Source organism: Paramisgurnus dabryanus, chromosome 16, assembly GCF_030506205.2.
Source record: "Paramisgurnus dabryanus chromosome 16, PD_genome_1.1, whole genome shotgun sequence".
Classification (NCBI taxonomy): Eukaryota; Metazoa; Chordata; class Actinopteri; order Cypriniformes; family Cobitidae; genus Paramisgurnus; species Paramisgurnus dabryanus.
The window spans coordinates 9,371,319-9,384,752 of NC_133352.1; the positions used below are offsets into that span (position 1 = coordinate 9,371,319).

The 13,434-nt window shown below is 37.7% G+C and overlaps 1 protein-coding gene across 1 annotated transcript in view; it reads right to left on the bottom strand.

The window, feature by feature from the left end:
- The window catches only part of jakmip1 (janus kinase and microtubule interacting protein 1), a 63,024-nt gene that overhangs the window by 33,625 nt on the left and 15,965 nt on the right, over positions 1-13,434 (bottom strand). The window contains exons 3-6 of the mRNA XM_065268033.2: positions 7,874-8,368; positions 4,280-4,459; positions 4,059-4,172; positions 3,210-3,356 (exon numbers count right to left, since the gene is read on the bottom strand). Coding sequence (XP_065124105.1) covers positions 3,210-3,356; positions 4,059-4,172; positions 4,280-4,459; positions 7,874-8,368 — 936 coding nt within the window. The remainder of the gene's footprint in view (positions 1-3,209; positions 3,357-4,058; positions 4,173-4,279; positions 4,460-7,873; positions 8,369-13,434) is intronic.

Below are 13,434 nucleotides of genomic sequence, written 5' to 3' on the forward strand. Positions count from 1 at the left end.
AAAAAAATGTAATTAGTTACACTATTAATTACCAGAGAAATAATATTATTACAATAAGCAATTACTTACTGCCTGACACTGGAATGTTTGACCATCAGACACCGGAGAGCATACAAGCACTTGCCGAGATAAGGCACAGCGCTGACCTCCCTCTCATCACCTGGACCTCATATTTTCGAAATCGGAGGACATATTAATATAGGCGCTATCTTTACTAACTGAAAACAGATTTAAAGTTTATACATCTACATTCTCAACTAAACAGCTCTTAAAACAAATTTTTATGACACAATATTTTGAATTTTGCGCAGGTTTTTAGCTTCACTGATGTTGATGCGAAATGCATTCTGGGAAACTTGGCTATCGTAAGTCCACACAAGTCACCTCCTGATGCATCCTCGTTAAAAGGGGTGGATCAGGAACACATCCGGGGATGTTATGTGAACTTGGCTAGATGCAACTTTGATTTGAAACAGTACTTGGTCTGTGATGACTTCCACAAGTCCACAAGAACAGAACGCATATTGAGAAATTGCCTGAATCTCCAGGAACACAGGTGTACAGTCATTCAAACCAGAAAAAGACCTTTCCAAAACTGTTGCAACAAAGATGGAAACAAAATTCCTAAAATGGTATTGTATGGTATAATGTTAATATTGGTTTTGACTCGGGTTACTGAAATGAATAGTTTTGTCCATGTAGTGTATACTGAGGCCCTATAAAGCGAATGAATCAATCAATCTGTGCAAGACATTTGTGTTGCCTGTATCTATATTTTGAACTTAAAGTACTGGCAATTGTGGACTTGTATTTTATGAATCACTGGGTCCATGATTTCAGCTTAAAATCATCTGTCCCCTTCATCTAAAGAAATAGTGTCATCTCTACATCCTAGATAGCCTGAGGATATCCAAGTAAATTAACAGCAAATTTCATTTTTTCTGTGAAACAACACTTTAAAAACAAACTAAATATTATTTTGAAGAACAATTATTAAATCTTTACTTGTATTATTCTTGAAGGGATAGTGCGCTTTACCCTCCCAATCTGTAGGTGGCGCTAAAAGGCTGGTTTGCCAAACACCACCAACACCACAAAAAGAAAACATGATGTTTGGCAGAGGCTATGCATTAATAATGCTAATAATGTCAATAAATTTCTTTCAAACTTGCAAAAATTGACAGATTGATCACAGAGCACTGTTATTTCTGCAAAATATCTTCCTTATTGTTTTACTGAACAGTTTTGTGTGAAGTATCCCTTTAACTCTTTCCCCGCCAATGACAAGTCTTTTATCCATATTTCAGCTATTATCCACTAAGTGGCGCTCTTACCCAACTTATAAAACCCGGAAGCAACCCCTTAGGTCAAATGGTATACCGTATATTTTACTCTTTGATCATTGCTCTGCATCTGATCTCTATCAAAAGTCCTTCACAAAAATGCAATGATCTCAGCTTTTTGCTTAATATTTTGTATTTTTGAAGAAACCTACCCATATTTGAAAGATGATAAAAAAGAACAAATAAAGGTAAATAAAGGTGTTAAACAATATATTAAATGAAAGAACAGAACCTCTGCTTTCAAACAGAAAAACACTGTTTTTTTGTTTGAAAGCAGAGGTTCTGTTTTTTCATTTAATATATTGTGTATATATATACATTTTTAAAAGAAGAACATTTTCTGGAAGGCTGTAGCCTCTTATGGAACGGCTGAAATTCCACAAGGGGGCGCATTTGTTCCTCAGACGTTGCACAATAAACATGACATCCGAATATATTCATTATAAATGATGAATGAAAAGTGAGATTCGAACGAATGTCTGTTAGTGAACTTATTGTATACACTATTTATATCGTAATTCGGTCAGAAACGTCAAGATTGTGAGATGAACAAATCGTTTTGGATTAAAAGGCTTGGATATTCCATTTCCTTGGACTTTTGGGGATTTATGAACAATTTGTTTTGGACAATTTCACCGAAGAGGATAAAGGAAAGATTTTGAAGGTAAGTAAATATCCTAAATCGGCGCCGCCCGGTTCAGGTAACTAACAACTAGATTACAGTTTTATGACTGCTAAAAATCATATTATGCTTTCTGTGTGCGCTTAATGGAATCCCGAAAGTCTAAGCTTTACAACGATGTGCCGCATGACCGTATATTTTGAAGATTTAATGCTTCAAAGTTACAATGACGTAATGGAGCCTCACGTGCAAGGGAGGGGGTGTGCCGTGTACGGCACAGTGTTCCTTATCAGGTTAAAGGGGACAGAGAATGAAAAACCATTTTTACCTTGTCTTTGTTGAATAATGGTAGTCTACCCACATTCACAAACATACAAAAAGTGCTAAACATGCTAAACATCTCAGTCTCATAGAAATTCCTCTTTCAGAAATGTCAGCCAGAAAATGGCCCAATCTGAAAAACTGATGCTTATGACATCACAGGCATCTCCCTGCCCCTCCACTTTAAAATAATTGGCTACATTTTTTGAGTGGCAGCAAAATCAGCCAATCAGTAATGAGATTGCAAGTTAAGCCAGTAGGGGGAGCCAAATAGGTGCAAAACCACTTGTTTAAAATCCCCCACCCTAAAAGAGCTATCTGAGAGAGGTTTTTAGGAAGCTTCTAAGGCATTACAGACCCAAAAAAAAAACATTTTTGTCTACATGTCACATCACAGAACAAGAATAAATACTCAGTTCAATCATTCTATGTCACCTTTAAGCTTTTTTTTTAACGCTGGCGGGGAAAGTGTTAACTGCTCTTTTATTCCTAATGTAACTGTGGCTCTATGACCGTAAAAAAAATTATATTACCCAATAAAATGATAGCCCACCCTACTGTAAAATCCAGCTAAAACCAGCATAAGATTGTGAGCTGGTTTTAGCTGATTTTGTTGGTGTAGCAACCTGGTCTAGCTGTGTTTTGGTCACTTTTTAAGCTGGTTTAGCTGGACTTAACTGGTCAGGCTAGAAGACCAGCTGACCCACCAGCTTGACCAGCATTTCCAGGCTGGTAAAACCAGCTTAAACCAGCTAAAACTAGCTACCACCTTATGCTGGTCTTAGCTGGATTTTTCAGTAGGGCAAGCCAATCAAAAAAGATTAATAATAAAATCAAGTCCCACCATTATTTTCCACTGAATATACAAGCAATACTTTAGAAGTTACATGTGATATGAATGTCACATTATTTTTACAACACACCAGTTCTGCGTTCTCTCTGCTGATCAGCTTCAGTTTGTCCTCCATGCGCTGTAAAGTTTGCTGTAACTCTTCATTCTTTTTATGCAACCGTTTATTTCTCTCCACGAGTGGTTTAATTTCTCCATCCGTCTCACGCACCCGTTTCAGCTGTAAGAAAAAGACACAGATCTACATACACAATCCTAAAAGAGAATAATTAGACATTTCTACAGGATTTCGATTTGAATTACTATTGTATTTCAGAAGCAGTCCTAAAGGAGACATGGGAATATTCTTAAACATTCCAATATAAAAACACAAAAACCTCATCTTTAAAAACACAAGACATGAATTGTTTGATACTGATAGTGTAATTTATATTCTTTCGGCATTTTTTAGGAAATAAATTTAGCTAATCAGGTAATGGTATAAATATGCCCACAAAAAAAAAACAGCTAAAACACATCAGGTGCTAAACTTTATAGACAGGAAACTCAAGTTATGACATTTTGTACAGTTTAAAACAAAACATTAAAAAAACCCACACATATTTTACCAAACCAGACCATGTCAAACGGCCCAGGAAGTTAACTGTTGCCTACAATCCATGTGTTTGTTGTAGTCCAAGACTAGGCCTTAGTTATATTAGTACATTTTACAAACATACCTTGCACAAAAAATCCCGGGGTGCATCTTGAGACAACACAATGGCACTGAAAAGCCTACATGTTAAGATATGTCAGTGTACAATGTTTTTAAATTAAGGCAGTTTAAACATGCATTTAAGTGTGGGACTAGGAAAAGCCCCGTCCATGAACCTATGTGTTTGTATATGCCCCTGGTTTGTTTTGAGAGTTTGTGTGTATGTACCAGTTCATTCCTCTCATCTGATAGCAATGCATTTCTGTCCTCAAGTTTCCTGATAACGGACTGCAGCTCAGCGATCTTCAGCTGAAACCTGCGGACGTCCCTCTCATCTACTTCCTGTAAACATATACAAATAAACACGGTTTTCTTTGATAAGAAAAAGGTCTGAGACATTTTTGTAATTTTCTGTGAATGAGATTCAGGCAAAAAGATTATAATCAGACCTGGTTAACAGGAGAGTCTGTGTTTTCCCCGAGGGCAGGTGCCACCTCTCTTTTTGGACTCCCATGATGCCGATCTGATTCCTCTCTCTGTAGCAGCAGACGCTGCGTCTGGCCCGCCTGTACACCCAGCTCTCTCTCCAGAGACTGCACCACACGATCTCTGCTCCTTAATTCCTCCATCTAATATACATACAGTACATACGTGTTGTTGGTTTGACCAAATTTCATCCCTTTGGACCTACCAAGTGCACTGATAGCAGAAATCTACACCATTGATATAAGGTTTTTAGGTAGAAATCAAACATAACGACAACATTTCTAGGAATGCATAAAAATTTAATTTTTAGCAAGCATCATTACAGATAGATATTTTAAATGATCATGCGTATGGTTTTTGTCAGGGAGATGACATATGGGACAAAAAAAACATAGATCATAACATCACAGGGACATGAGGGAAACAAGTGCGTGAATTTGGGGCACGACTATCTGTAGAGAATAGAAAGGGATCGTTTGGGAAACCCGTTTCAAAATGAATATTTTGGCAATTTCACCTGCTGCCGCTAGTGCCATTTAAATAACACAGCTCTCATTTAGGTGCTGTAGAATAAAAATTTATTTAATTGGGGTAAAAAAGGGCCGCAAGATATATCACTATTGCAAATGGATATCGCAATATGCACATCTCAATGGATTGCAATAACTGAGTGATTTTAATACTTAAAAAAGTTATGTATAGCCAAAGTTTTAAGTAGAATAGTAGATGCAGAGAGACTGACAAGCTGTTGACTAACTATGGTGCACTTACTTTTAATTGTGCATTGTCCTTGTAAAAATAAACAATTAAATGAAATGGATTGTTGGTTATACAATTTAAATAATTAATTTGATTAAACAAATTTAAAGCATTATCACATTGCTTTGTTTAGAATGTTATAGCATATCACATTTTTCCTCCAATACCGTGCAGTCCTAGTGTAAAACTCCCAATTCTTTGAAACTTTTCATGAAAAAAAAAAACACGGGAATATATGGACATTGTGGCACTCGTATGCATATGAGTCAGATGTCTATGAAGCTAATGTTTGTGTGATACAGTTTGTCAAAATTTACAAATAATTTCATTTTATTAACTTTCCAACTTGGAATATTTCCAAAATTCCCGAGCTTTGCAATCATACTCCCATACTTTTACAAACCTTTTAAGGTAAAATCAGGTTTTAATTGTTGTTTATATGTCTATGTGGTATGTTTAAGACATGCCATGTGCAAATTCATCATTTAACACCATTGCTGAGTATAATCTCCATAAAATTAGAGACGGTCTCATTCCCGCGGTTTAAAATCCCCTTAGTTTCAATGGTCACAAACATGTACCCAATCATATCAACACAGTTGAGCGCGCGGATCAGTATTTCAAGTTATAGATATTACAGGGTTCCCACACCTTAGTTAACCTTTCAAGGACTTTCCAGGTGCAATACCCTCAAATTCAAGGACTAAATGTGGGGACACATTTCAAGTGAGAGCAGGTTACATTGTGTTACCTTTTAAGATACATTGTTACAATTCCCTTTCGAGGGAACTCGTGCTGCGTCAATGCGGTGACACATTGGGGATGCCTCCAGGGGTAAGTGCGTCTGAATGTGTATATCAAATTCAACCAATGGTGAGGCTTAACAACAAAGACAGGGTGACACGGGAGTCAGGAAGTATATCGATATCTGAAATATTGCTAAAGACAGCGTTATAGAGATGCAGGAAGTATGGCAAGGGAGACGCAGCGCCTCGGTCCCTTCTCAGGTAACAACAGTTACATACGTAACCCGAGAGGCTTTCATGTGTCAAACACAACTATGCAAAAAAGCATTTTGGTATGAATCAACATTGGCATACAGAAGATATAAGCATTTAAAGTGAACAGTTTAGCACGTGTGCTTAAAAAGTTTAGAATTTTTATAAAATTATCCTACACTACACAGGGAATAATATGGATTTTTTCTTGCATAAAATAGATTCAAGCACTTTCAATGACCTGTATCTATGTATGTATATTTTCAAAAACTTCCCAGGGTCTTGAACTTTTTTCCCAGATTCACAAACTTTCAAGGATTTTAAGGACCCATGGGAACCCTGATATTACATTTGGATGCCTCATAGCCTAGAAATCTAGACGCACCCTAGCGGCCGCAAAATATATTTGCTGCCAGGGTTTAGTCTAGGCACTCACAATACACTTAACCGGTCCAAAAACCAAAATTTGGTCAGGCCAATCACATCGTGTGTATCGTCTGTGGGGCGGGCTTAACATGATGACGACAGAGCTGCAACGGTTCCTACTTGAAAACAGAGAATGGCTGCTGCTGCTGGCGAACAGCTATCTTTTGAAGCGGCTTTGGCCGCGACTCTGGAGGACTTAGACTTATGTTTTTCTTTGAGAGAAGAGCAAATAAACCCTACTGAAGTCCTTTTTAAAAAAGAAAGATGTGTTTGGAGTTTTGCCGACTGGTTACGGTAACTACGTCACCTTCTTTGTTGCTCTGATCCGTCATAGCGCTATCCTATTGCGTGCAGAGGCATTTTGAGGGACAACCTTATATCCCGCCCCTTGCATTGAGCCGTTTGTGTGAAGAGTTGCCAGACCTTACATCTTGATGTAGGTCTGGCTAACCAGGCTAGATGCCTCATAGACCCGGCGCTGAAATGTTCACAGCACTGCTGCTTCTGTGCTGCTCACACACGTAAATGCAGCATCAACGCTTAAGTGGCGGGACACACCAAAGCTTTTTTACTCAGCTAAAAAAAGCCAGGTGAACGCCAACTGGCAGCTTTATTTCAGCCAACCTTCAGCTTTCCTCAGCCGAGCGCTTTGGTTCCTGTGATACTTCTGTTTTGATACCACCAAGCGTTGGCCTTGAGCGCCGAAAAAAAACAGCTAGCTGCTAGCTTTTTTGAAAAATGCAATAAGCATATTGATAGCCATGGTATTCGAGCTGTGCGATTGAGTGGAGGCGGTTACTAATTTGAATATTCATAGATCCGCATATACTAAATGAGACAAGGGTGAAGAGTTACATTTAACTCTTTCGCCGCCAGCATTTTTCATGATTTTCACAAAAGTTTAATGCCTTCCAGAAAATGCTCCTTTTTAAATATATAAACTTAGAATATATTAAATAAAAGAACAGACCCTCTGCTTTCAAAAAAAATTATCTGTTTTATCCTACCTTCATGTGTTCTGTTTTTATCACCTCTCAAATATGTGTAGGTTTCATCAAAAACACCAAATTTTGAGCAAAAAGCTGAGATAATTCCATTTTTGTGAAGGACTTTTGATAGAGATCAGATGCAAAGCGATCTTTAAAACATACACGGACATACAGCTGTTTACCCTAGGGCAATACTTCCGGGTTTTATAAGTTGCGGAAGAGCACCACCTGGTGGATAATAGCGGTATTGCAGATTGACGAGATAACTCGTCAATGGCGGGGAAAGAGTTAAACATTTATATATGCTTTATGCTGCTCAAAGATGCATTTTAAATGATAAAATTCTTGACTAAAGTGAGACTTAAAATAACTCTATCCATCTCACCAGTCTCCTGATTTCCCTCTCGCTCTCTCGTTTGATTCTCGTGATCGCATCCTGATGAGCTTGATGGGCCACTCTGAGATCGGCTGCTTTAGCCCTGTCTGCTTGCACGGCATTGGCCAGGGCCTCCTCTGCCTGTCGACGTGACGTCTTTGCCTCCTGCAGCTCCTGCGTGAGCCTGAGCCGTTCGGCCTCGTAGCTCCTCCGCGCCTCCTCTCGCGCCTCCTCCTTCAGGGCGTTCCGTAGTTCGCAGCTGGCTCCGTCCCGTAAAACACTCACCAGCGCCTGCAGCCGGGACATCTCGGTATCTCGGAGACGGGCCGCCCGTGCCTGCTCGGCCTCGTGTTGCCGAGCCAGGCTCTCTCGTGCGGCCGCCACCTCCCGTTGCTTCTCCTCGTGGAATTTGACGCGAAGTTCAGTCAGAGCCACCGAGTGCTTGTGTTGCTCGGTCTCACGCTGCCCGCGCAATTCCTGCAGCCTCTCCCGCAATTTACCCACCTAGAGGACGACAGACAATGCAGATTTATTATTTAATAAAAAGAGTTAGATGTTAAATGTTAAAAAAATATCATAAAAAATGTCAATTGTCAAGTTAAGTGTGGGATCTCATACTGGAAATGTGATCAACCCAGAGTAAAGTGAACACACAACCGGAGCAATGGGCAGTCGTTGTGGGAAACATGTCTTGCTCAAGGGCACGTCAGTCACTACCTGCCGGCCATGGGCCTCGTACCAGTGACCTCTCCAACCATTAGACCACGACTGCCCCAAGTGATCAGGGTCTATCAACCTTTTAGATTCACAACATTATTCACTAAATATTTTCCCTACTGTTCACTTACAATTCCCACATTCTTCCCATACTTGGTCCAAACATCAAAAACCAAGTGTGAATTACATTTTAAAGCTATGGCATAGGAAATGATTTTAGTTTAATAACTAATATTAACAACTTTTATATACACAATTTTTATAGACATACAGTACTTGGTGCTTTTAAAGAAGAATAAAAGTCACTGTTCATTGAATGGCAATCTTTTATTAAACAAAAATATTATGTTAAAACTGTGAATTTTCGGCAAAGCCTTGCACTTAGGCATGGGCCGGTATGAGATTTTGGTGGTATGATTGCCAACACCAATGCCACACTAAAATGTGTTATTTTTAGTGCTGGGCAAAGAGTAATCACGATTAATCGCATACAAAATAAAAGTGATTTTTTTGCATAATATATGTGTGCTGTGTGTTATTATAATGTATCTATAAATACACACACATTCATGTTTGTATTTAAGAAACATTTACATGTGTGTGTATATATATATATATATATATATATATATATATATATATATATATATATATATATATATATATATAATTCTGAAATGAATATATGTATGTGTGTGTGTTGTTAAATATACATAATAATTACACACAGTATACACAAAATATATTATGCAAAAAATCACTTTTATTTTGTATGCGATTAATCGCGATTAATCTTTGCCCAGCACTAGTTATTTTGAAATGGCTGCTTATACAAACAACAACTTTTCAACTGGACACAATCCATTTTATTTTTAAGCAACATACAACATGTATGCCAGGTAAAAACAAAGGCTTTATATTATAATATTCTTTCATATATATATATATATATATATATATATATATATATATATATATATATATATATATATATATATATATATATATATATATATATATATATATATATTGTAATATATACTGTATTTAACGTAAACATCAATGTGTTACATTACTTAAAGGGGACATATTATGAGATTTTTTAAAGATGTAAATTAAATCTTTGGTGTCCCCAGAGTGTGTAATTGAAGTTCTAGCTCAAAATACCCCACAGATAATTAATTACAGCATGTTAAAATTGCCACTTTGTCGGCCTGAGCAAAAGTGTGCCGTTTTTGGGTGTGTCATTTAAAATGCAAATGAGCCGATGAAGTGCAAACACTGATCACGATGATGGTGGTTTGTTGTAATTGAAACTCAATTGTGCTGTGAACTATTTTCTCTCTCTTTCTCTCTGCACTAAACGGGAGTGCTGTGGTTGGATAGTGCAGATAAAGGGGGCGGTATTATCCTATTCTGACATCACAATAGGAGCCAAATTACAATGACCAATTTTTTCACATGCTTGTAGTGAATGGTTTACCAAAACTAAGTTACTGGGTTGATCTCTTTCACATTTTGATTGATAGAAGCACTGGTGACCCAATTATAGCACTTAAACATGGAAAAAGTCTGATTTTCATAATATGTCCCCTTTAATTCATTTTGTGTAAACACAGCTCATACCTTTGGAAACGGTATCACAGAAAATGTTTGTGGTTTTGAAACCTTGACTCTTTATAACCTATGTATACCTTGAAACCGGTAACCGGACAATGCCTACTTGTGCTTGTGAAAGAAAGAAAAAGTCATACAACAATCCTGAAATGAACTGAACGGATTCAGAGCCCTTTAGGTAGAGAGTTGTGTCAACGCCATTACCCTACAATGCAAGAGGTTTTTTTTACAGCAATGGCGGATCATGGAGCCTCTCAAGAGTTCCTGGAAGTTACTGTCAGCCCCATAGAGCTGCCGCAGAAAAGACTGAATGTGATAAACTTAAATAAAGTTTTAAGACCTAAAATGTTTAAAGATTAGAGTGTATAATAGCACTACATGGGGATCAAATCACTATGTACATCAAAGCGTTTTATTGGATTATTTCTCATTAAATAACTCCATTTAGGGGATGTTAGAAGAAAACAGGTCAGGCTAGGACAGGCTGAGGATAACATTAGCAACACATAACACACCACGAACAGCCTTTAAAAGGAAAATATAATTTTCTTAAAGGGGACATATCATAGAAATTTGTCTTTTTCCATGTTTGAGAGAGAGAGAGAGAGAGAGAGAGAGAGAGAGCACAAAAGCACAGATTAATTGACAGCACAACCACCATCATTGAGTGCGTTTACATGCACAGTCTTACGCCGATTATGCTTAATAAACTGATAACACGTGGGGTCATGTAAACGCGTAAAGTGGTTTTCTTTAATCGGGGAAAGCCAATAAACAGCGTAAGCAAAAACCGATCGGCACAGGTGGTTTTTTGCTCATTACGCCGATTTTTGCGTGGCATGTAAACACCTTAACCTGCTTTCTCACGGTTTTGTCCATGTGCGCATGTCTCCGCGTATGAAAGCTAAACGTCACACGCAGAAGTAAGCGCAAGGTAACGCATAAAAGTCTCCGCTCGACTAAAGCAGTTGGCAGAGAAACTGTGAAAATAAAAGCTCATGTTACATTTACAGGTTCTGCAGACACGAGGAGAGATACAACAGTACAGCTTAAGACAGATATGTCAGTGACTTTTTGATCGACTATTATGTACTATAATAGGTGGTGACGTCACTGCCTGCGAGAAAACTGATAATTCTCCAAGTCCCATTTAAACGCAGTTGACTGCATAGCCGGTTTATTGATTTGCATGTAAACGCATGAAAACAGTTTTCTATAATAAGCAGATTTTTAATAGTTATCCGCTTATTCTGTGCATGTAAACACTCTCAATGTGACCAGTGTTTGCTTTTCATCAAATCATTTGAATTTTAAAGGACACATCCAAAAACAGCAAATTCTTGCTCACACCTTATTATACCAAGTTAAAATTGGGGTGGTGATTGTGCAGTGGATAAGACACTCGCCTTTTTCCGGAATCGTTAAGATTTTTTGTTCATTCACACTGACATGATTAGCCGGCATCTGATGGTCCCGGAAAGACACGTGACCTGTTGAGAGTCCTGCCCTCTCTTCTACGCAGCGTCTGAAGTTTGCATATTATTTATAATTCTCTCTCCAGAAACTCGCGTGCATTTTTGTTTATGATAGGACTATAAAGGAGCATGTGACGCGCCGTTCTAATGCTGGTGAATGATCTCAGCTTCTGAGTGGATATTTGACGAGCTCCCTGATCTCTGCTTTAATACAGTTTTCAGACATTTCTCATCGTGATTGTTTATATGCATTTAAAACCCGCATTTTGAGAAGCTGAATGATATATCTTGTTGGAATGACGTGCGGGTATTTTCGTTTATTATAGCTCAAATGAGCACCTGACGCGATATTCCTTTATGCTGCTGAATGATCTCCGCTTCAGCACAGTAAGTGACGAGCTAACTTACCTGATATCAGCTTCAGTCCAGTTTGCTGACATTTCTCGTCGTGAATGTTGTAAATCCCTCATGTTAAAGAGTTGAACCAACTTCATATGTTGCCATGACATGCGCGTCCTCACTACGGCACGTGCGTCATTGTTTATGCGTCTCATTTATAATTTCCTGATAACTGCTTCAATCTAGTTTGCAACATTTCTCATGGTGAATGTTTATATGCAAGTTATCTCTCGTTTTAAGGAGCTGAACCATAACTTTTCCTCACTACGACACACCCATTACGGCATTTTTTCGGCTTCTTGTTCACACAGAGGGTTTTCCGTGTATCTGACTAGGTCCTCTTTCCGGCAAGGATCCCAGAAGATTTACGGGACGAGGTTGTGTTCACACAGACGCTTGTCTGGCAATTTTACGGGTATTTTCTGGGACCAAAGGTCTGTGTGAATGGGGTTATAGATAGCAATTGTAAGTCGCTTTGGATAAAAGCGTCAGCTAAATCAATAAGTAAATAATAAATTATCTATATGGTATTTTAAACTAGAACTTCACAAACCTACTCTGGGTACACAAAGATTTATTTGACATCATAAAAAAGTCTTGTGAAATGTCCTCTTTAATGCAGATTTATCCATTGTTGTGTAATTTCAGATACAGGCTATTAAACGCAATGGCGGTACATAGTGGGTAAAGTGTTTTTGGCACTGTGATTCTGCTGGTTAATTAAATTAAATGCAATCAATTAATAGATGAATAACTTATTAATAAAATGCATATATTAATACGTTCAGGGATTAATAATTATTGAAAGTGATAAAGATGGCATCCCCCATCACATGTTCATATTAACAACAAAAAGAAAACAACACTGAGCCAGGGGTATTATAATAATTTACAATAAATTAAATAAAGGATTCATCTTTTTTTAAATATTGTTCTTTGTATATTTATAAATCAAATCGTTATGAGATTTATACACAGCACACAGTCAATTCTACCTTATAAACATGCCTAAACATTATAAGCTTACTGTACTAAATACACAGTGTGATGCATTTTAAAGTTTTAAAGTTGGGTGCAGTGTAAAACATGTTAACAATGCACAAACCAGCAGCTGACCATAGTAATATTTTTATATTAGGGGATTTAAATAGTCAAAAAACATGGTTGATGTAACTACATAAAAATACTACTTAAACATATTGATGTGATAGTAAATATTTTAAATCATTACATTTCTTGATGATTTATTGAGAAAAATCACTGCTCTTTGCCTCTAATTCAGTGTATTTCAATGGCTCACTATGAGCTTCCAGGAACTAACTGAAGTCTTCATGAATTACGTAACGGCTGAGTTTCCATGGT